The 24,641-nt window shown below is 38.6% G+C and overlaps 2 protein-coding genes across 2 annotated transcripts; one reads left to right on the top strand and one right to left on the bottom strand.

The window, feature by feature from the left end:
- Positions 1 to 629: 629 nt before the first annotated feature.
- Positions 630 to 15,945, bottom strand: mmp14a (matrix metallopeptidase 14a (membrane-inserted)). The gene is made up of 10 exons (XM_081392434.1): positions 15,437 to 15,945; positions 9,127 to 9,275; positions 7,819 to 7,941; positions 6,108 to 6,415; positions 5,834 to 5,998; positions 5,090 to 5,232; positions 4,847 to 4,985; positions 4,152 to 4,302; positions 3,873 to 3,988; positions 630 to 2,168 (listed from the first exon to the last, which is right to left on the bottom strand). Exons 1-10 carry the CDS (start codon positions 15,536 to 15,538, stop codon positions 1,837 to 1,839), a joined length of 1,728 nt encoding a protein of 575 aa, XP_081248560.1. The 5' UTR covers positions 15,539 to 15,945; the 3' UTR covers positions 630 to 1,836.
- Positions 15,946 to 17,309: 1,364 nt separating this feature from the next.
- lrp10 (low density lipoprotein receptor-related protein 10) lies at positions 17,310 to 24,634 on the top strand. The gene is made up of 10 exons (XM_081392184.1): positions 17,310 to 17,445; positions 18,051 to 18,242; positions 18,498 to 18,530; positions 19,033 to 19,171; positions 19,422 to 19,612; positions 19,706 to 20,178; positions 20,333 to 20,763; positions 21,577 to 21,771; positions 21,949 to 22,078; positions 22,644 to 24,634. The coding sequence occupies exons 2-10, from the start codon at positions 18,194 to 18,196 to the stop codon at positions 23,250 to 23,252; spliced, it is 2,250 nt and encodes a 749-aa protein (XP_081248310.1). The 5' UTR covers positions 17,310 to 17,445; positions 18,051 to 18,193; the 3' UTR covers positions 23,253 to 24,634.
- The last annotated feature ends 7 nt before the right edge of the window (positions 24,635 to 24,641 follow it).

Below are 24,641 nucleotides of genomic sequence, written 5' to 3'. Positions count from 1 at the left end.
ATAGATAGATAGATAGATAGATAGATAGATAGGTGGATAGATAGATACATAGATAGATAGATAGACAGACAGACAGACAGTTAAGATAGATAGATAGACAGTTAAGATAGATAGATAGACAGTTAAGATAGACAGACAGACAGACAGACAGTTAAGATAGATAGATAGACAGTTAAGATAGATAGATAGACAGATAGACAGACAGACAGACAGTTAAGATAGACAGACAGACAGTTAAGATAGATAGATAGACAGTTAAGATAGACAGACAGACAGACAGACAGACAGTTAAGATAGATAGATAGACAGTTAAGATAGATAGATAGACAGATAGATAGATAGATAGATAGATAGATAGACAGACAGACAGACAGACAGACAGACAGACAGACAGATAGATAGATAGATAGATAGATAGATAGATAGATAGATAGATAGATAGATAGATAGATAGATAGATAGATAGATAGATAGATAGATAGATAGATAGATAGATAGATAGATAGATAGATAGATAGATAGATAGATAGATAGATAGATAGATAGATAGATAATCCATGGAACTTTTCAGTACATTTGGAACTCACTCATGAGAGAATTGTATTTCTTAAGGTCCAGGAAAGAGAGAATAACGTTAAAAAAAGGAACTTTATTTAATTTTCATTTCCAAGTACAAAAAGTATGAAACAGGCAAAAATGTCATTCCTTTACATTTACACTATATCACTATCATTATAAATATCATTACCATTATCATTGTTAAAACTAATTCAGAAATGTCTAATAAATGATGTATTCAGCCCTGTTACAGAAAACCCATAGCACCATTACTGTTCATAAATAATTATTTATTTGCTTCTGGAAGGTGGAGAGCGGGAAAAATGTCTCTCCTCCAGCCTCTTCTATTATAGAAACCTGACTAATTTGAAATAAGTCACATTCTGCCTGTGTCCAGCAGGACTTGAAATGACAATTTAAAATAGGCAAGACTACACTAGGAGAACAATAATAACAATAACCATAGTCATAATAACAATGCCAATCATTAATGACGTACTTAAACATAGTAAATACCAAATGCATTGCAATAACAATAGCATTTTGAGTTGAAACAGATGGACAGCTCTGCTCTAGAAGTGTATTTAAAACTGGCCTACTGCAGAAGCTGCTGGGCTTCTCTCTCCCTGAACTTTGACCTTTAACCTTTGACCTTTCACGTACAGCAGGTCTCTACAGTCGAGCCATACTTTGTGCAAATATCTTTGTGGTGAATAAAAGGTGCAAGGAAGGTCAATTATGATAGTCCTTCCATTCTATTAATTCAATGGCAAAGGCACTTCATGGGGATGCAGGAGGTTTTCACTGGATTAGCAATGTAAAAAGCAAAATCTGAATTAATGAAGCATGTCAAAGTGAGATCAATTAGTGTAAAGAACATGTCAATCAAACAGCCGGCCGGCTGGAGTCAAGTTCGGATCTGGAGAGGGAGATTTTCAGAGAGGATAAAGGAGGGATTATATACTGAAGAGAAGACTGAAGGAACAAAAGTGCATTTCACTGAGTGATAAACCGTAACCATGTAAGAGATGGAGGAGGGCTTGTGTCTGTCTCTCTTATCTCCCACTCCATTTCGGATTTCTTATTAATGGCAGAGAAGTACATGTAAATAGAAAAACATACAATACACATCCCTTTTCATCTCTCCCTGCCTGCAGACCTGTAAACCAAACTTTACTGTCTGACATTCATTTTCACTCCATCCTAATACAATCTTTCCAAATGTCATCTACTTGTATCCCTCTTACACTTCTCTTCCCATGCCTTTCATGTTCATCTCTAAACCTTATCGAGCAGAGAGCGGTGACAGTAGAGGAGGCGTCGAGGGGTGCCATAGTGGTGGAAGAACAGCAGAGCCCCCAAAGTGACAAGCACACAGGCCAAAAGAAAGAGCGGGATGACGATGGTCGCGGCTCTTCCCATGCCTCCGCCTTCTGACTCGTCCACCTCAATGATAAGCACTTCCTCGTCTGTGCCGACCCTATTCATGGGATCCTCCCCTTCACAGCCCATCCAGTTAGTCAGGACAGATTTGGGGAAGCCTGGCTCCACCTTCAGTTGATGATTGTTAAACTTCCAGTACTTATTGGCTTTGTAGAAGTAGGTGTGGGCTGAAAAATTGTGGAAAAAGCTGATTCAGTAAAAGTGGCTCTTAAATTCTAAATCTCTATCTCTATTGCATTTTTGTATTGCGATATATTGTGACACAACATATTGTTACACCCCTAATATATATATAAATTAAAAAATTAACACGATTTATATATATATTAGGGGTGTAACAATATGTCGTGTCACAATATATTGCAATATAAAAATGCAACAATATGTATCGTGGATAGTTCACCCAAAATAAAAATTAAGTTTTTAGAGTTTTAGTGTCAGTACTACATTAATCTACTATGTATATTGTTGAATATAATGTATAATAATGCAATGGGGGAATATTTGTGGGTCCTAATGATGCCAAATGTTTTATGTTACCAGTAAAAAGTGGCCTACATTATTTTAAATATATCTAGTCAGTCATAGAGTGCAAGCCTATTCATTTACACCCACAATGTAATATAAAATTACCATTTTAATCAACAGCACATTTTTTGTTAACCTTTTATCATATGTCGTGGAGTATCGCAATAATATCGTATTGTTAGTTCAGTATTGTGATATGTATCGAAAAACAGTTATTTTAAATTGCAAAAATATTTCAGAATATTGCTGTTTTTACTAGGGTTGTCGGTACTGAAATAAAAAAAATTTGAAAAAAAAAATGTGGCTATACCAGCAGTTCTGCTGTACCAGTAGTAAACGAGTACCGGGCATATTTGGTACCCACTGATAGGCGGTTGCTTTCAAACGCTCCCGTGTGTATCTGTGTAAGCACTCTGTGAAGAGTGTCAAAGGTTTCTATTTACAACTGTTTTTGAAGGACTGATCATTGTAGCCAATCACAGACATATCTGTTGAGTGTGTGAACGCAATGGCCAATCAGAGGTGATTAAGTTAGTCAGAATCCACTCAAAACACTGAAGTTTTCGCAGGAGCGGTGTTCTCAGTGAGCAGGCGCTGAAGTGATTGATGGCTTCAGCTCTTTGCTCGCTTTCTGTTTATAACTCATATACACTTGAATAGAAGTTTTGTTTTTCATGCTGCTCAGTACACTGCAAAATTTCCGGATTTACAACTGTATTTAAATGCGTGATTGAATCCGAAACAGCAATGATTGACAGTGATATAACCACAGCAACAGACGGGATAAAAATATGATACTGTATGCCAAAATAGATGCTCTTAAGAGTGTAAGTGCAAACAGACCTGCTACTTGCTCTATGTGTATTTGTTTCTTTGTCCTTCATTTTATTACTAATTATTCACTTGACCTTTTTATATACAATGTTCACATTTGAAGGCTACATGTTTACTTATAATTATTATCATAATAAATAATAATAAATTCATTAATTTAATTAATATTTTTATTTCAAAATAGATAAATAAAATAGTAAAAGAGTTCGAACTGTTTTTGCTACGGTACCAAAATTTGGTACAGACAACCATGAAATTTGACTGGTATTGGTATCTACTACTGCAATATTGGTACCGTGACAACCATAGTTTTTACTGCAATTTTGATCAAATAAATGCATCCTTTGTTGGCATAGTCTTTTTTCAAAAATATAAAACAATCTTGACCCCAAACTTTTGCATTATATATATATTATTATTATTTTTTTTTTTTGAAGGATAGTGAATATATACGATATATACAATATGAATATATAGTGAACGATAGTGGAGAACTAAAGCTTCTGTACCTCCATCCTCGCTCATGAAGGCCCCTTTGATATTATCTGGTACTCCTTGCCAAACAGTGATGGGTTTGGGGTAGTCTGAATCCACAGATCTGCTTTCCTCATTGAAACGGTAATATCTGAGAAAACAGAAAAGGCATGAATGGGGAAGAAAAACAATAAAAGAAAGGGAGAAGTTCACAAAAAAAAGAAGAGGAAATATTTTTCTCCATATGACATGAAATCACATGGTTTTACAATCAGACACTGAGTAAGATATGGTGAGTGACACTGGAAACTTACTTGGTTCCTCTGAAGAAGTAAGTGTTGCCAGTGGGTGTGTAGAAAACAGCTGCGTCCAGCTTGTCTCTTGGTAGGCCAGTGCCAAGTTCCTTGAAAGTTTTTGGATAACCTTCCTCCATTTTAGCCTCATTGAAAACCCAGTACTTATCACCTAGTGAGAGGATAATTTGAGACACCTATTAGAACCAGAGATGCAATGTCTAGATACCTTTATTTATATAGCGCTTTATACAATACAAATTATTTCAGTGATAACAGGAAATGATGCATTTAGGCTGAAGTAGTTTCAGTTTCGATGTGAAGATCATCAGATATTAAATTAGCTCATTTCATCTATAAAGCAGTTCTGCAAAACATGATATCATTGTTCAGCCCAGTTCAGTTCTCATTCAACAGCACCAGTACATTCAGATCAATAATATTGTTGAGTATTAAGTGTCCTCAACTATGTAAGCCAGAGGTGACATTGGCAAGGAACCCAAACTCCATCAGGTGACAGAATGGAGAAAAAAAATCTTGTGAGAAACCAGGCTCAGTCGGGGCCGGGGGGCCAGTTCTCCTCTGGCCAACGAACGAACACGGTGTCATTATGATTCAGGCTGCATCACAAGTCAGAATTCAGATCGGGATCGGTAGCATTAAAATACTTTGTCTACAACGAAAGGCAAAATGATAAAGAAGACAGACAGACGCACCTTTGAAGAAAACGAATTTTCCATCAGAACGTTCGTAGGCTGCGTTGATAGAGGGAGGCAGTCCCTTCCAGAAGTGTCCAATGGGCATGGGATACCCCTGCTGAGGTTTACCATCACGCATTCTCCAGAACCACTTTTCCTGTGAAGTAGAGGGGGTGTAAATATAAAAATAAAAAATAAAAAAGTACTCACAAAATACATGCAATGTCCACACAAAACAGTTTCATTTGCATTCTGTTGTACCTTGAACACGAACATCTCTCCCCTGAGGAAAGCAATGGTGTCAAAGTGTCCCTCACATATGTTGGGGCCAAAGGATGGGCGATCTGGCCTGGGAGTGGGGGGCCGGGGTGCCGGGGGGTGGGGCTTTTCACCAGACCGAGCACCTGCCGAAAGACACATGTCATGTCTGTTTTTAATTTGGTTTTACATTCATGTTTCCTGTCATGTCATGTGATTCCCTGCTCCCCTCATGTGATCTGGTCATGTGGTTCCTTTGTTTCATGTATTATGTTTTCTTTAGGTTTGTTTGACTTGAAGCGGCACTGCACAGACTGATCAGTGTATGATATCAAAGTATGGCGAGAGTGATTAGAGAGCAGATGCTCTATATGCTTTTGATTCGCTCTCACGGTACTTTGATGTCATACACCGATCGGTCTGCGCAGCGCCGCTTCATGTCAAACACACTTACTGATTACTCTCAGGTGTATCTTTTTAGTCATTAGTCTTTGTGTATTTATAGCCCTCAAGTTTCCATTTTCTCTTGACTAGTTTTTTTCTATGTAACCTGTGGTTGATGAGTTTGGTCAAGCCTGTTTATGCCACGCTCTAGTCTGTTCAAGTCAAATGCTCATGTTTATGTCATGTCTTAGTTCTGCTTGTTTTGTATCCGGTTTTTCGTTTGTCAATAAAACTGCACATGTAAAATCCTTATAAAAATTTTAAGTAAATAAAAATAAATATATGCATGCAATGCAAACTGACTGCCATATATCTGCTGGATCCCCCGTCTGTCATCATCGGGCAGCACAAAGTTCTCAGTGTCCATCCACTGGTAAAACGGAGCCATGATGGCAGAGGGATCGCCTGAGTGTTCCAAACCAAGAGCATGACCTAATTCATGCACTGCCACCAGAAACACATCATTACCTGAAAGAGAGGCAGAACAATGATACTCTAAATGTAAAATAACACGGACTTCACATGCACACATTACGCATGACAGAAACATTTTCACATTCTCTCATCCTTTGCTCACCTCCCTGGTCAACATTGCCTGTCGTCCAAGGCTCTGCTGCGTCAAAATGGGTATCACCTCCGATACCTTGACCAGGGAAGTACGCGTGGGCCAGGAAACCTCCCTCGCCGTCGAATGGGGTGCTGTCTCCGTGATAGCCTTCCGCGAAGGAAAGCATGATATCTGCAAACTTGTCCACCTTGCCACTGATTTGACTGTATGGGATTTCACGGAACTTGAGTGGTATCACGGCCTCCCAGACCTTGAAGGCCTTCCTGATGGCCTCATGTGTGGCAGTCTCACCAACTTTAGGAGTGTAGTTCTGGATACTGGGTGAAGAAAACATTTGTGCTTAAAGGAGAACTCCGGTCAATTTTAACATTGAGCTAATTTTTTTGTAAATTTGGAGTGCTGTCAATACAGAGAACAACGACAAAAATCGGTGTTGCCTACACTGTGTTATCCTCTTTTTAAAATTTGCACCCTGATGACTTAAATGGGGCAAGTTTTAAACCTGCTTTTAGCCTCTTAACATCCTTGATGTGTCATTACAAGTGCCAAGCCATGTGAGTGATTCCTTCAGAGTGAACACGGTGAATCTGACTGCAGTAGATGTGAAAGATATTAATAAAAATGATGTTAATTCAGCCAGCGCACATACCTGTATTTACTTCCTGTTTTTGGTCGAAGTCCACAGTAGTCGATTGTCGAGTTCACGCGTGTGATCATAGGTAACTAAGCAACTCGACAATCGACTACTGTGGACTTCGACCGAAAACAGGATGTAAATACAGGTATGTGCGCTGGCTGAATTAACATCACTTTTATACATATCTTTCACATCTACTGCAGTCAGATTCACCCGTGTTCACTTTGAAGGAATCACTCACATGGCTGGGCACTTGTAATGACACATCAAGGATGTTAAGAGGCTAAAAGCAGGTTTAAAACTTGCCCCATTTAAGTCATCAGGGTGCAAATTTTAAAAAGAGGATAACACGGTGTAGGCAACACCGATTTTTGTCGTTGTTCTCTGTACTGACAGCACTCCAAATTTACAAAAAAATAGCTCAATGTTAAAACTGACCGGAGTTCTCCTTTAATTGCTAAATCTGAGTGTTCCTTTAAGGAAGGAAGGAATGAAACTGGTCATTTTTAAATAAATACGTAAAGTCTGGTAACTATTTCCACTTCTGAAAAAGAAGAAGTAGACTAATAATGTTTTGAAGAAGTTAGTCATCATTTACGTGTTCTGAATGTTTATTCTTGCATTGGAATGCAAAATCTAAATGCAATCCAGCTTGCTCCATCCAGAATACTATCTGAATACAAAAATGCATGTTAATGGCAGGTGTATCCACCTTATTTAGCAATTTTGAGAGCTATTTTCTGTAAATGCATGAGACTTCAGATACATTACCTGCTATAGGTAAATAACTAGAAGAATAACTAAGTGCAGTATATGGTAAAACTATCTGAGCTACAAACCAGTGTTTATGATTATGATTAGAAATTAAAATAATATGATAACAAATATCAGTTTGCAATATCAAGCAGCACAACGGACTGTTTTTGTACAGCTAAAATAGCTGGAAGAGGGTGACACCGGAAGCCTCGCACATTCAAGTTACAAATGGCTGCGTCTGCTCTTACATTAAAATGAAGGTGGATAGAGTGCCATTAAATATTACTATTATTAATTTTCCTTAGGCTGTCAATTACAGTTCCATACCTGAATGTGACCTCTCTTTTGTCCCATTTTAGGCCCTGGATGACATAGCGCTTCTTTCGTAGGTTGCTCTTCAGTTCAGAGCCGAATTTATCTGGAACACCGCACCTCGGCCGCTGCATCGCCCTAACAACATCATGTTAATGCAAGACATAAAGTCACTCAATCAAGAAAACTGACAGCAAATCAGATGTTTAATTCTCTTTCAGGTCATCCTTTTGTGGACAAAGATTGTCAGTCATTAGCATAAATAATTTAACTACTGAGTAACATATTGCACATTATCTTTAAATGGTCACAATTAACCAGTGGTGGACAGTAATGAGGTTAAATTTTAGAGTACTTTTATTTTGGTAAACTTTTTCGAACTGAAGAAATCACCACCCGATATCCAAACCAAGATGCGATAACGATTCATGAATGAGACGATTCTTTCCAGTGAAACTGCTGAATTTGTTCACAAATCGCATTCTTGAATTGGACTAATCAAATTGCAGCTGTGCTTGAGTTAACAACTTGAACAGTGCAAAAAGCAAGCTACTAATAGTTAATACATTTAGTATGTCACTGTAAATTAAAATACTTCTTAGGTCATGACTGTCAGTTATTTGTGAACTAAATGTGCTATGAAAGTGTATTGGTATAATAATAGGTATAATAAGCTTTGGTTATAAAATAAAAAGTTAGCTTATTCTCAGATCAACATACACGTTAAATGTCTGAACTGATTTTTCTTATTATTGCTGACAAATGACTAGTGCTGGCTAAAATAAATAATCAATGTGGTTCATTGATCAGTGCTTTTTGTTTTTAATAATTAAGTTAAGTATTAAAGGGATAGTTCACCCAAAAATGAAAATTCTGTCATCATTTACTCTCCCTCAAGTTGTTCCAAACCTGTATGACTTTCTTTCTTCTGCTGAACACAAAATAAGATATTTTGAAGAAGGTTGGTAATTAAACAGTTGCTGGTCCCCATTGACTTCCATAGTAGGAAAAAAAAAATACTATGGATGTCAATGGGGACCAGCAACTGTTTAATTACCAACCTTCTTTAAAATATCTTATTTTGTGTTTAGCAGAAGAAAGAAAGTCATACAGGTTTGGAACAACTTGAGGGAGAGTAAATGATGACAGAATTTTCATTTTTGGGTGAACTATCCCTTTAAATGACTTTTGTACTTTTCAGGTAATACTGAAAATGAGTACTTATACTAGTAATATTTTATTAGGGTATATACTTTTATAAGTACTTCATCTGTACCACTGTAATTAACAAAATAGAGATGTACGAGACTGGGCATGACTTACGATAGTGTAGCTGGATCCATAGTGCCGCTGACAGTGAGGCCATAGAATTTCTGCATGGCGGATATGGCGGAGGTGATGGATTTAGGAGAGCGGATTGCCTGAGCCCGAACATCGCCAGGAGGAAGATACCCATACTGCTGGAGCCATGCCTGAGAGAGAATGAATGTCACATTAACACACAACACACATAACTACTCTTCTTAATTATAATAAACCAAATTCAACGTGAATAAAAGACACACACACACGCACAAAAAAGTTTCTCTGGAAAACATCACAACTTCTGTCAGAGCATGAAATAGCACAGGTGTCATGGCTGTGACCTCAGTGAATTAAAGGTTGGGCTGAATGTTTTTGAAGTGTCCTCACTGTTCCAAATGTCTCAGTGCAGCACCACATCCACATGACATGCTGTCTGAATTTAAAAAATCTAATTGTACATAAACCTGCCAAAGTCCACAAACATCAGTGATGAACCGCAGTGCAAGCACAAAGATGTGTGTGTGCTTATGACCTGGTTAAACTTTTGTGAGTAAAAGAGTGTGTATGGATGCTCAACCATTTTAAAGGCTTTAACTATGTGTTGTAACTGTAAGTAGCAGTGTGTCAGAGACTTTATGACCACAATATAACTTGTCCAAAATATCCAATAAATATCCAACCTAGTTATACTTTGGGGGATATATTTGCTGAAGAAAAGCAAATAACTTTTATTATTTAAAAATGCTAAATGTTTTCTTTTAGGGGTGGGATTAGGGCTAGCCACACTTGGGTAAAGACAGACTGACTTTGAATTAAAACTGTTCTTTTGTTTTCTGGCTTACTGAAATTAACACTGAGAACACGAAAAGAGAGAAAAAGGAAAACTACCAATAAAATCTAAATATATCTTATAATGTACAGCTAAACAAACGACAATGGTAATGTAATTATGTAGCTTCAAAGAACAGAGCTTCATGTGCTTATGACTTGCGCTCAAAGGAAAAAATGTTGGTATATGTTCACTGTAAAAAAGCAAAAACCCACATGATAAACTGGTATTCTGAATACTGAAGGGACGTGTCCCCCTCATGTCTAGTAGTTATGGCTCTGATTATAGCTGTGCAGGTGGTTGTAGACTAATGCGCTGATCTGGGCTGTTAACAAAGGTTACAGGTTTAGGAGTGACTGTCTGTTAGACTAACTGGGTAAATGTCTCATTTTAAGGATCAGACAGCCAGTGTCTCCAGTCCAACCACAAAGAGTGTCAGCAAAAATTACAAGCATTTTTCAGTAATCCTTGTGACCTCAGACTGCCTCCCTTTCTTATTTTCTTTCTTTCTTTCTTTCTTTTCTAAGTATAAGCAGTATCTGTATCGGCTACAAAAAGAATTGAGAAAAAGGAAGACGAGCATGATGGCATAGAGACCGTTCAGATTTACTATGGTTGAAATTAAGGCATAATTATGTTCATAAAGCTAATTATACTGTAAAAAACAACAACAACATATTTTCCAGTTCTGGGGCCTTTTGATTCACATACACTTACGAAATGTGAATTACTTGGAACTAAATATTAACTTATGTTGGTCTATGTGCAACGTTCTAAAACTATATCCCAAATGTCTTTGCATTTTAGGGTTATTGTGACTTTAGAATAGCCTGGCAAGCCAAACCTACATCAAGATGTTAGGTCTGGCAACTCACCATAGACACGGCTCAATCCGAGGGGCGGGATAAACGGCTGTCTTTCAAATTCCCTCTGCACACAATAGGACAGCGCTTCAACCAACCAGAGCGTTTTCCCAACAGCGGAGCTGACGTTAGTTGATACATTCAACTTTTGCCATATCTGGCCGGCAAAACTACGAACACATCTTCCTTTTTCTAAGAATGACTTAAGTGCCGTTCTTTGCTCTTTTCTCAAAGAAAAACTTAACTCCAGAGTCGCGGACAAAGCCGATTCGAAAGATGTTCACCAGCAGCAGCCGTCATTCTTTGTTTTCAAGTAGCAGGGAACTGTCGCAACTCTGTCGTCATTATGTTAAGCCCGCCCCGCCTACTCTATACACGACGTGATTGGCCTGACCCAATTTAGGTTTTTGCAGCTCGAAAGTCAATGGAGAGTTGCTAGACTGCCCTGGCTGCAAAATACATTTTGCTGCCGCTAGGGTGCGTCTAGATTTCTAGGCTACCTTTAGAAAGCATAGTTCACTTCACATACAATATTAAACTGAAAATTAGTTGAGCAAGAAATCTGTAGTCGTCTCAATGAATTTATTGGCTTAGTGAATAAACCAGTTCAAATTGACTAAACAAAGTATCGTAACAATTTTAAGACAAAAGCTTGGATAAAAATCTGTGTATGTTGTTCAATTCTATGGCACTTACTCCATTAGACTCTTTAAAATGGCCGAAACACCTCAACAAACCTGTATGTTAGCATATAACACTACAGTGATTAAGAAACCACATCCAGAGAGCAACTTCACTAAATCAGTGATTGCTTTCACACGAGTTCCTTCACATTGTAGATTTTCCAATGGGACTGGTCTACACTGACCATTTTGGTCGAGGAAGTGTATAAGTGGATAGGGCACTATAGTGTAGTGTTAACCTGGTCACTCTTTCTCCATTTTTCTTTCTCAGTCCGTCATTCAATTCCTCCTTCTTTATGAGTGCTTTCTGTGTGTGGTGCCTCCGCTGTGGTGACGCGCCCCGTTTTTGTAAAAACACTAACTCACGAGGATGAAAATGTTTCCCTTTCTCTCTTACTCCCTCTGAAGGCCACTCTTCTCCCTCCTGAAAAGCCTCAGGTCTCCTCTTAATGCAGCCAGCAATCCCAGCATGCTCCGCTGCCCTGGAACTCCCAGTGGTGGGTGTCAAAGCTTCTATTTAGAACACCTCTGCCGTTCCCGACTGAGGAAGAGCGAGTCACTGTGTGGCCATGCGTCAGGTATTACCATGCAGACAGCTAGCCTTTATTGAGTTTACTGAGTCTCGGGCTGTCTGGGTAAGCTTTATGTACTAATTACGCTGCCATTATACACAGATCTGGGAACAGAGTTCAACAGTAACCATTAACTCACACATGATAGTGACTGGCATATACAGAAGACATGAGGTTATGTGTAATCACATGCTATGACATCACTGCCAGACATGCTACAGCAAAAATTAAATCTATTGTGCTTTTTCAACTTTCTTTAGTGTGTAATGTTGACATTTGAGCATGAAAAAGGTCTGCAAAGTTACGAAGCACAAAGTCATTCCAAAGGGAGTTATTCTCTATATCAGTACGCACTGTTTCTGAACTCCCTGAAACGCCTCCATTGTAGTCTTGGGTTTTCTTCCGGGAACGATCACATCACATAATTCCTCATTTAAATAATTCCCATCCAAGGCATGGGCAAAAAAACACGCTCAAAGCGGTTGACCAATCACAACACAGTGGTTCAGCCGTCCAATCAGAGTAGAGTACATTGCGCTTTCCGGAAGAAGGGGCTTAGAGAAATGAACTAAACTGAGCATTACTGACACACTGGGAAGATGGTGCTGTAAAAATAATAATTCAATAAACATTCAAGCATTAAAAACTATTCTCGTACAGCCCAAAAACAAAATCAAGACTTCGTAAACATGGCCTCTTTAAAACTCTGAAATGGAGCCAGTGTGAGAAGTGCTTTCTAAGACGGCACTTTCTGGAAAACAATTTCATCAGTTTTAGTGTTGCGACATTCCAAATGTTGTTTTGCTAGAATGTGTGCACAGATTTAACCCTAATCTCTGATTTTTATAGTTTCTCTGCAGAAAATATTGCTGTCAGACTTTCCAGGCTCAGAGGGGGGAAAAAAGCAGCATTTATGATTTTAACAGCTGATCTGCTGCTCCTAAGGCATTAAAGAGCGAGAAAAACAAGTTGGAGAGAAAAAAACAAAACCTAAGTGAGGTCCTAGAGATTTTTTTAAAAATTAGAAATATAAAAACAAAGGGTAGAAGAAAAAGAAAGGAGAAGAAAAAAAGGAGGCCAGAGGTGAGTCTGAATGCACGACAGAAGGACTGAGTCAGTCGTTCCTCCTTGTCTGTGCCAATGGAAAAAACTGAAAGTTTTTCAGGCATTAGTGCCTGTGTCTCACTCCGCATCTTCACGTGGAGGATCAGATCACTGACCCATTTACTGAGCAGCTGAACTAATTCTGACACAGGATATTAATCACAATCCAAAAAAGAATCCAAACTCAAAAATATCTTTCAGTTCCTATTAATTTGAGTTCACAGAAAAAAAATTACAACCAATGTCTAATTCCAGCAGTTACAGATTCATGACATTATCATCCATAATACACATATATATTTATATACTGCAGAACTACATTGTTTTTCCATGTAAACAAAACAAGAATCAAAAAGAGAAATTGTGGTCTTACTGAATGAAATCTCAACATATGATTTGTTTTCTTCTAAACACTTTTTCAAGCCTCTTTAAGTGATGAAGGTCTGAAAGATTCAGCTGAGTTTCAACAGATGCTTTGCATCTGTAATACTACTTAAACAAATACATCATCCCTCGTCTATGGTCTGGAGGGGGGGGGGGCAATACCCAGCTGTTTTCCATAAGGAATATGGCTGAATTTCTTCCCTTTTTCGCCGTTTTAGTACAGTATTCAAAACAAAAGCACCTGTAACAACAGAAAAAGTGCAGCGCAAAGTCATAATAACCTAATGTAAAGCATTTAGTTCATTAGAAGTAAAGTTCAGAATTCTTAGGGAAAAAACTGCATATATTAAGGAAAAATGGCTGTACAACTTAGGAAAACCAAAAAACTTATAACTTAAGAAATATTGTAAACGTCAACCAAAAGTCTAAAGAATGATGGCAGTTTCACAAGCAATGGGCATCTGGGATTTGACCTTCTGCGTGACCTTACTCTCTGATCACGTGACTCTCACATGAGGAGACTGTTATTGTCTTTGAAAACCTTCGAAGGCTTTCGGTGGAATCTGGAGTGCTGAATGTTTTTCACACTAGCCTTGAGTACATCTCTCAACCATCTCAGAAATGTAAAGGAGTGCGAGAGAAAGGAATGAAGGGATGGAAATAGACAGTTATTAAAATGTCTTTAAGTGTTAGTTCACCCAAAAATTTAAATTCTGTAATTAATTACTCTCATATCGTTCCAAAGTTTTCGTTCATCTTATTACTATCTTTTTAATAAAATCTGAGTGAATTCTGTCCCTCCGTTGACAGTCTATATGCAACTACCACTTTGATGCTTCAAAATGTTCATAAAGACATCGTAATCCATATGAATTAAGTAGTTTAGTCCAAATTTTCTGAAAAGACACAATCGCTTTATATGATGAACGGATTAAATTTAGGCTTTTATTCATATAAACATTCATTAACACACACATCCGTTAAGATAAAAGCCTAAAATTAATCTGTTCATCATATAAAGCGATTGTGTCTCTTCTGAAAATGGTAGTTGCTAAAACTGTCAATGGAGAGTAGCTACAGACCTGGCTCAGATTTATTTAAAAATATCTTCATTATAGTGTTCCGATGATGAACGAAAGTCGGAACAACATGAGGGTGAGTAAATGATGGCAGAATGAAAAATTTTGGGTGAACTAACCCTTCAAATCCTCTCTCTGATCTTGTTTTCTTTATTTTAGACCGTTCAGATTTCCTGGCCTGCATCTGTGACAGAGATGCCAAAACGTCCTGAAAAACAGTCATTCGTTCTCTTCCCCCTCACAGTTATGTGTCTACCAGACATAGGCCTATTTCTGAAACAAACATTAGGATGGCTCTGGGGTGTATAAACAAATTGATATATCTAATGATATATCTACCTGTTAGCGTTATTTTTTCTGTCAAAGCAAATAGAAAGAAGAAATGTGAATTTATAGATGCAGTAGGCTACAGAAACCACAGAATTGCGACACTTTAATAACTAACCCTCTCTAGGAGCCCTGGAGCCTCTGACTCACTCCTGTTTTTGTTCTACCTTGATATTTGGTGATCCGAAAAGACAGAGTTTTTCATCTGAAACAGATGAACCAAGCTTCATCTGACTCCTCATTTGTATTCAACTGTGAATTATGAGGTACATGAATACACTTCATGAAGGAAATATCTGAGTGTATCTGTGTCCAACAATACAGGCTTAATAGAGAGATAGTGGAAAGACACACAAACAGACCGCTGGCAGCTCCCCACAATGCAGTTTTATATCATTTTGGGGGCATTGGGTCCCCACAATGTTGGTTAATTCTGCACACACACACACAATACACAATAATAGAACAACACTGGTTGTGCATTTACCTCTGGTCTGACTTCTTTGTCACTGGTCCCGCTTTGCACCAGAAATACGCTTGCGAGAGCGAGCGGCAGTAGCCGCGGTAACGTCTGGAGTTTCGGTAACATTCCTCAGTGCGCGAGAGAGAGTACTGGGCTCGGGACACAAAAATGCTTTAGGCTCCGTTCTTAAAGTTTTCTCCTCTAAGTTTTCCCCAGTAGATTTCCCTAAATCAGACCATTCCAACAGTGAAAACGTTTCCTTAAAACTCTGCCTGGTAGTTTTTCCGAAGTAGCTACAAAAAATAATAAAAACCGACTTATGCCTAGCCTATAAAGTATGTAGGCTAATCATAATTATTGAAAACTTTTCCAAAAGTAAAGCTGGACCATACGCTTTCCAGTCGAAGAGAGAAGACTATCTTCAGATGTGATTTTTTTTTTTTTTTAAATCTTAGATCTGCGCTACATTCTCATCTTGCACTGGAGTTTTCTTTTGTCCTCCGCTGATCTCTCTCTCCACAGGCGGCTTCACTGTCAGATTGGAGGAGATGGTCCTCGCTGCAGAACACAAAATCCAGGGGGAGGAGTTAGATCCAGATCCAACTCCTCCTACCTTACATATACCTAAACCTACCCATCTCCACCCCCTGATCCCTAAACCCACCCCTAAACCTACCCATCTCCAACCCTTTATTCCCTAAACCCACCCCAAAACCTACCAATCTCCACCCCCTATATCTGGATCCAACTCCGCCCCCTGGATCTCGTGTGCTGCATTACGGTAGGCCTACTACTGGAGAGGAGACGTGGTTGTTTCTTACGTCCCCTGCGGTAATCTGCCTGCACTACAGACTCAGAGCTTCTAACTGGGAGGGGTTAAAAGAGAATCGACGCTGCAGATGTGCATTTTTCCCAGTGTGCTAATTATTCAATGACTTTCCGGGGGTTGAATTTTTAAAGGAATTCTCTCCGAATTTCAACCGTCTTTTGCCGCCTCTAGAACAGATAGCAAAAGTTAAAATAAGTTTTTAACAAAACACGTATTGTGCTATTTGTGATAGTGATAGGCTAAATGTAATAGAGTAAAGTATGAAAAAAAAAACCAAGCCCAACAATGTCTGAGCTGATGGATCTGTAGGCTACCACATTCTCCCCCCATAAATTGTTTTATGAGACATCGACAGTCTCTTTTAAAGTTTTAGATACACTAGCCTACTGGGCTACAAGACAAACTAGTGGATCTTAAAAACCTTTAAATGCTTGAAATTAGTTTTGTGGACACCAGGCCTACGTTGTGCCCAAGCCTATTCGTTTTCCTATTCTACAAAACAAAAAAAGATTTGTTTATACTAAAAATATTTGTATACTTAAAAATATTAATACTGTTATTAGATTAAATAAAAATGATATTTGAACATTTCTTTATTGAGTGTGTTGAATCAAATATTGAAGAAAAAACGCTCGGATAAAACTACACGGATTAAAAAAAATGAGGAAAAAATACAAAAACTTAAAATGCTTTTTTACTCATAGAGGACAATTTAAGATCTTACAGACGTTACTGGCAAACTGGGACACCTAGTTTTTAAATAAAACAATAACATTTAATTGTAAATAATAAAAATATGATTTATAATACTAATAATATTAACAATATTAGATTGACAAGATTCCACTGGATGCAGAAATACATGGTTTATTATAATTATTATTATAGTGAATACTTTAATATTATAAAATGATGAAAACAGTATGAGTAGGTGTGTTCAAACTTTCAACAGGTAGTGTGTGGCCTACTTAAAAAACAGTACCAATGTGGAGACTAGCAGTGTATTACAACAATCCATGGCAATGCTGAAAATAAAGCGCTAAATTATGACATCTAGTGTTGAAAGGCGAACATTACAAGCAGAAAGCAGCGTGCACATAGCGTCACTGAAACGTAGTTGGGTGGTGTATCGTCTCTCCCACCTACGAAACAGAACTTACGGAAGTGACTGAGAACGAATGTCAACAAGAGAGAAGAAGAAAAGGTACGGTAAAGATAAAGTCACAAAACAATACTATACGAAAGAACGCATAGAATCTAATTTCGAATAGTTTATAGTGAGGTATCAGGTCTTAATAGTGTCCTAATGTAAAGTAAAGTAAGTAGCAGGAAGCCAGCTAGCGTTAGCAAAAATCAGACGAGAAAAGCTGGTTAGAAGTCGGAAACGAAACTTTCGGAACAATCAGTCAGTTTAGACGCTGGTCGTCTTACTTTTTTACGGGCGAAATGTAAGCAAATGCCCTGAATTATATGTTCTGACTATATGTATGAAGTGTCACTGAATAGTTTGAATGTTTCGTTTATGAACATTAAACGGCTACTCTGCCCAACGCCGAGTTGCGTCACTGCTGGGAAGAGAGCGAGACAGGAAGTCTGTGCGAAAGACATTCTGTGCGATTTTTTGTTGTTGTCAATTACCGATTATTTTAATTCGACTTTTGACTTTTGTCGAGGTTATGCCATCGAGTTGAGTTTCTGATTGAAGCGGTTGTTTTTGAACGCTAATGCTGGTCAGGCACTGAGCTTCAGTTGACAGTGTTGTCTTTGTCTGAAATGGTTAGTTTATGGTGTTTATTTTTGTCTTTACAGCTAAACACTTCCAACAGGACGCATTGGTGATGGTGCCGCTTTTAAGTGTGGCGAGCTGATGGATCTACCGACCACATTTTTGCCATAAATAGTTATTTTTTATTTATTTTTTATTAACGTCAACGAGTCATTGGCTTTTTAGAATGTCTATTTCTCACAGCCTTTGCGTCTTAGGTCTTTTGTTTTTATCAGGTAAGATATCATGATTTTGTCCTTGACTGTGTATCATGCAGATATGATACAAACTCTTATTATATAAATCTGAAGCAGACTTTTCATGTTGATTGAAATACTGACCTTGACTTAACCAAAGGTTACTATGGTGACTTTACGGTCAAGCAAGGTAACATAAACATAAGATTGATTGTATTTACAACATGATAAATGGCAATAAACCACATTTAGTATTCTTTGTCTTATATGTGATTTGTATTTTTTCTCCCACAGTTCCTTGCACTCTGGAGCTGGTCTTGAGTGCCGGTAAGGAAGAGCTTGACATCTCTTTGTTTGTTTCTCAGCCTGAATGCTTATTTTAATTCACACCCAGGCAACATTCCTGACTAAAATAGTCATCGAGAAGGGGAAGTCAAAAACTAAAACATTAGAGAATAAAGGGATAGTTCACCTAAAAATAAAAATTCTGTCATCATTTACTCCCCATCAAGTTGTTCCAAAGCTGTGTGAATTTCTTTCTTCTGCTGAACACAAAAGAAGATATTTTGAAGAATGTCGGTAACCAAATGGGGTCCCCTTATTATTATTTGTCCGTACTATGGAAGTCAGTGGGGTCCATCAACGGTTTGGTTACGCACATTCTTCAAAATGTCTTCTTTTGTGTTCAGCAGAAGAAAGAAATTTGCAAAGAAATGGTTCTCAGATAACTCCAGTAAATCACAGATCGGCTATCGTGATTTCACATAGAAATTTAGGGCTAGAGCACAATAAAATGTAAAGATATTTTTGCTTTAACTGTCTGTTTCAGCTCGTTGTGATCATTCACCCAAAATACTACAACAAAGACAAGGAGAGATTCATAACTCTGCCCACCATTCCTGGTCTTCCCGTCCACTCAACTGCAGTTGGTTGATAACCTCAAAAGTTGGGGAGCGTGTCATCATCAGGTACTAATAATATTTTATTGAACCTTTTTTTTTGGATCGTTGGAAATAAATATTAAAGCTTCTATGCATATATGAACAATATGAATGTGAAAAGTGAAAGTCAGCCTAATGATGAGCATATCTAAGTTTACAAATATGTTAACAAATGGCTTTTGTTGTTAACAAGGTGAGAGATTGCTTTGATCCTTACACAGTAAATGGTACATTTTTTAATTACCTGCCATTTCATTTGTGTCCATCTCTTTTGAAGTTTTTCCCAGTTTAATATGAGATGTGGACGGGAATGGGTGTCTGTGGTTCCACTCACTGGCAGCCCTTTCAAACTCTGCGGTTACCAACTTCCAGCACCATTTGAGATGACAGGGGGAAACATTACAGTGACGCACCACTTCCTCTCTCATTTCTACCCAGTAACAGGGTTCCGTCTTTCATATATTAAAGGTAGGGAACACATTGAAGGGAAATTTTCACAGTTCCTGCCCTGTCACTGAACCTGTTTAACAGGGTTCATTTGTCTTTCTCCCACCTCTGCAGACTCAGGTCCCTGTTTTAAAGGCGAGTTTGAATGTTACAGTGAACGTTGTCTCCCGGCATCGTGGCGCTGTAACGGACGAGTTGAATGCCTTGGTGTGGGTGATGAACTTGGCTCTGACGAGGATGGATGTGACGATGTTAGCCCTGAACCACCCATAGATGACGTAAATCACCTCCTTCCAGCTGAAACCAGCACCTTGGTGATCCCATTATCCAGCACAGATGTACCGCCACCGAAAATCCCTGATTTTGCCTTGCTGCCCCAAGGAGGGCCATGTGGGGGATATTTGAGTGCATTTTATGGGTCGTTTACTCCCCCTTTACAAACGGGACAACCGTTGCTGTGTGTCTGGACAGTTGATCCTCAGGATTCACGACCACTCAAATTAGAGCTTCAACAACTGGAACTGGGTCCCCGAGACATCATCAAAATCACAGACCAGCGCCACGGCTCAGGCAACGTCATTAAAACAGTGAGTTTTACTCTTTGTCTGTGAGTTGATGTTGCTTGTGATTGATCAATGCAGATTAATCTATTTCAATCTTGTTTCTTTAAACTGTTATACCACTTCAAACTTTGATGATATGGATAATAAGTCTTACATCCCCTCTCATTGACAATTACAGATCAACTCCGTGTCCAATAGCAAAGCAGTAGAGGTTGAATCCCACACCGGCTTGCTTTCCCTGATATACCGTATGGAGCCTTCATTTGAAGGGCGTGGCTTTAATGCGACCTATCGCATCTCGGATTACTGCCTTCCTTGGGAGGAGCTTTGTGGGGGATCACTGGGAGGCTGTTACAACCCAAAGCAGCGTTGTGATGGGCACTGGGACTGTCCTGAAACAGGCCTGGATGAGGAAGGATGCTGGGGCTGTCAAGCTGGGCACTTCCTCTGTGGGATGGGAGGACTTAAGAAAGCAAGCCGCTCGCAGGACCGACCGGTCTGTTACTCGATTCATGAGCGCTGCAACTACCAGCTCAACTGTGCAGATGGAACTGATGAAAGAGAATGTACCATCTGCCAACCTGGGACCTTTCACTGCGACAGTGACAGGTTTGTATGTGTTCATAAACGAGTATACGCCACTGTTTAAATGTTTGAGGTCAGTAAGATTTTAGAAGTATTTTTAGTGAAGACTCTTACGATCAAGGCTGCATTTTTTATATAAAAATACAGTACAAAAAACAGCAATTTGAAACGTCATTACAAAAAAAAAAAAAAAAACGTATCTATTTGAATATATTTTAAAATGTAGTTTATTCCTGTCATGGAAAAGCTAAATTTTAAGCAGCCATTCTTAAATCTCATATGACCCTTCAGAAATCATTCTAATATGCTGATTTGATGTTCAAGAAATATTTCTTATTATTATCATTGCTGAAAACAGCATTTATTTGAAATAGTGATAACACTTTACAATAAGGTTCATTAGTTAAATACATTAGTTTGCATGAAGTAATAATAAACTGCACTTATACAGCATTTATTAATCGTTGTTAATCACTACATTTACTAATACTTTATTAAAATCTTGTTAACATTAGTTAATGCACTGTGAACTAACATAAACAAACAATGAACAGCTGTATTTTTATGAACTAATGTTAACAAAGATGAACAAATACAGTATGCTCATGGTTAGTTCATGTTAGTTAATACATTAACTAGTGTTACCAAAATAGTTTTTTTGTAACAAAGTAAAACTCTTTACTCTCACTTTGGAACAGTTAATTTAATTCGTCCTTTCTGAATGGAAATATTAATTTCTCACTGACCCCAAATGTTTTAATGGTGGTGTATATATTTTGCCCACCACATGATTGGCTCTTGCGTTTAAAATCTGCCAATGTTTAATTGTTTGAGCAGGTGTGTGTTTGAGAGCTGGCGTTGTGACGGACAGGTGGACTGCAAGGATGGCACCGATGAGCTTAACTGCACTGTGACCCTGCCCCGAAAGGTCATAACCGCAGCTACCGTTGGAAGCCTAGTTTGCGGACTTCTGCTAGTCATTGCAATGGGCTGCACCTGCAAGCTGTACTCACTACGGACTCGAGAGTACAGGTAAAACCATCTAAACCAGATAATAACTACAAAAATGAACATAATTTTCCAAATATAATAATTTTACAATGTCATTGATTTTCTTTTGTTTTCTGAGAAAGATCAGGACATCATTATGTGAAATATTATGTTATAATAGTGACAATATTTCTGTATACTCTTCTCTTGCCTTCTCAGCATGTTCGCACCAATCAGTCGTCAGGAGGCTGAAATGATCCAGCAGCAGGCCCCGCCCTCTTATGGTCAGCTGATTGCTCAGGGAATCATTCCACCAGTGGAAGACTTCCCTACTGAGAACCCCAATGAGGTTAGAGCTCTTGTTACTGTTTTAATACATCAATTTTATGAGAAATACGCAGTGCATCAATAATGAAAATTAAGAAATGATTAATGTAACAAAAGATGGCAATTACATGCTGTTATTTCGAACTTTCTATTCATTAGAGTCCTGGAAAAAATGTATCACGGGTTCCACAAAAATATTAAGCAGCACAACTGTTTTCAACATTGTGAATAAAAAAGTGTTACTTGAGCACCAAATCAGCATATTACAATCATTTCTGAAGGATCATGTGACACTGAAGACTGGCTGCTAAAATACATCTTTGCCATCACAGGAATAAATTATATTTTAAAATACATTAAAATAGAGAACAGATATTTTAAATTGTAATAATATTTCACAATATTACCGTTTTACTGTATTTCTGATCAAATAAATGCAGCCTGGGTGAGCATAAGAGACACAAAAACGTTTTTAAAACCTTACCGATCCCAAACTTTGGAATGGTAGTGTATTTAGTCTAGTGTAGAAAAAAATTTGGTTTGGTTTTTCAATTTTGCATGTTTTTGTTTCCACAATCTTTTTTCAGACGGTCTCACTCTCTCTGAGAGGAATACTACAGCTCCTCAGGCAAGACAATGCTTCCTCTCTACGGCGAAGACGCAGGCCCCGGTTCGTCCGCAGAGCTGTGCGACGCCTACGAAGATGGGGCTTACTTCCCCGGCCCGCACCCAGGCCAACACAGACCACAGCCTCTTCCTCCCAACAGACAGAAGCCGCTAATACTAGCACTGAGCCCAATCAGTCAAGTCCTGGAGTCTCCTCAGTGGCTACAGAGGCTGCCAGTCAGTCCTTGCCTCAAAAACTGTGTTTATCCCAACAGACAGAAACACAGCTGCAAGCGGAGGCTCCTCCACCTCCTTCTCCCCCACCTCCATTTTCTGTCCATCCAATTGAAGACCCTGAAACACAACAGACCGCACCCATCATCACTATCCCCCCGAGCAGCCCTTCCCTAGCATCTCTCTTCCACTCGCTGGGGCGGAGCATTTCCCGTTTCAGATCCTCCCCGTCCCCTACTTCTCTTCCTCTTTCCGCATCCCCCTCTTTTTCCTGTTCTTCTTCAGAAGATGAAGTGCTGCTGATCCCTCTCTCTGATGACACAATCTCTGATGATGATATCCCCATGCTGACATGAGCGACTCGTACTTTCTTTTCCCTTCCTGATCTGTCTCTCAGTTCACCATGTTCTCGCTCTCCCTGCCTTCCTCCTTTCAGCACGTAAGCGTCACCATGTTTGCTTCTTGTGCTGGCTTGGTGCCTTAACTTGTATTTGAGCATCTGTTTTCCTGACTTAAAAGAAAAAGTATTGAATTAATGTGTGTCAAAAATATTTTGACAAGCGACTGCGTGTGTACAGATGTGTGTTGGTTGTGCACTTATCTAAATGTTTGAGTATGATGGAAGAGCATTTGCACAAAGAATCTCCCCCATCTGGCTTATGATAATGTTCCTCTGTGTGATCCTTTGCCGCAATGTTGGTTAAAAAGATTGATTTTAGTTAGAATTGCTTTTTTTTTAATCTGCAGACATGGTTGTGTGATGTACATACATGTGAGTTTACCTCATAATGCTACAGGCCACATTTTATTGTGTGTTCCTCAGAAGTGCCTTTGATTGAGCTTCCTGTACATCACTAGACAGTATGTGACTGCGTATGTGCTTGCACGTAGGGCCAAACACACTTGCACAAAAGTTTACACATAGATATAGAAATCACCCTCGCTATGTATATGGTAGTGCATGGCAACTGTGGCAATAACTTAATAATAAAGACTTGTGTGTTGTGAGTGAGTGATAGTGTGTCTGTGTGTGTGTGTGTATGAAAGAGAGTGAACTAGCTGAAAGTGGGAAGCCACTCAGTAGAGACAATCCTTCTTGGAGGTTTCACTTGCACCTCCACATGCACCACCAACCTGAATGACATCACCATATCACAATAACTTGAATATGTCTTTCAAAGTGAAAAGTTTAGATTTCATACTTTTCTGGCTCAGTGGACAATAAATGGGTGACCAGTCGTAGTGCCATATCTATAGTCACTTGATTTCAGCTGCTGTTAAGATCTGTCAGTTCACTCCTTCTTTTACCCTGTCAATGTTGTTTTTACTCTGTATTTTTAATGCCGAGATGTTGAACTCTCATCTGCTGAATGGTGACTAGAAAGACGTGGGTGGGAATTATCTTTGATGAACTGATGATATTAGGATGAATTTCACTGTATATATTTGCTAAACCAGCTGGAAAATCTACAAAGAATAAAATTATTTGCACTTTTATTCTTCCTTGTGTGATTTGATTTGCCAACTCTAATGTTGCGGTTTAGTTTCTTGTGTGTTTGTGAAAATTGCTGGGAATGTAAAAGACTTTATTTGCACAATTTAAAGCTGAATGGATATTGCAAGGTAAAAAGACAGTTCATGCTGTCAACATAGATCTAAAAAAAATCTAGAATGCAAGTGTTACAGTTGAGGAATGTGACTTTCCCTTTTAAGGGAATATAAAGCATTAGTTCTACTGAAACTAT

The sequence above is a fragment of the Scardinius erythrophthalmus genome (genome assembly GCF_964197995.2).
Source record: "Scardinius erythrophthalmus genome assembly, chromosome: 2".
Taxonomy (NCBI): domain Eukaryota; kingdom Metazoa; phylum Chordata; class Actinopteri; order Cypriniformes; family Leuciscidae; genus Scardinius; species Scardinius erythrophthalmus.
The sequence above is the reverse complement of the archived record's forward strand: the minus strand, read 5'-3'. Positions and strand labels throughout refer to the sequence as shown.

Excerpts from the sequence above, each read along its gene's own strand:
- lrp10 (XM_081392184.1), top strand. The coding sequence starts at position 18,194 with ATGTCTATTTCTCACAGCCTTTGCGTCTTAGGTCTTTTGTTTTTATCA. Across the intron at positions 18,243-18,497 it reads AGGTCTTTTGTTTTTATCAG|TTCCTTGCACTCTGGAGCTG; the intron begins GTAAGATATCAT and ends TTTCTCCCACAG. Across the intron at positions 21,772-21,948 it reads CTACGGACTCGAGAGTACAG|CATGTTCGCACCAATCAGTC; the intron begins GTAAAACCATCT and ends TTGCCTTCTCAG.
- mmp14a (XM_081392434.1), bottom strand. The coding sequence starts at position 15,538 with ATGTTACCGAAACTCCAGACGTTACCGCGGCTACTGCCGCTCGCTCTC. Across the intron at positions 3,989-4,151 it reads TACTTCTTCAGAGGAACCAA|ATATTACCGTTTCAATGAGG; the intron begins GTAAGTTTCCAG and ends CTGTTTTCTCAG. Across the intron at positions 2,169-3,872 it reads CTTCATGAGCGAGGATGGAG|CCCACACCTACTTCTACAAA; the intron begins GTACAGAAGCTT and ends ACAATTTTTCAG.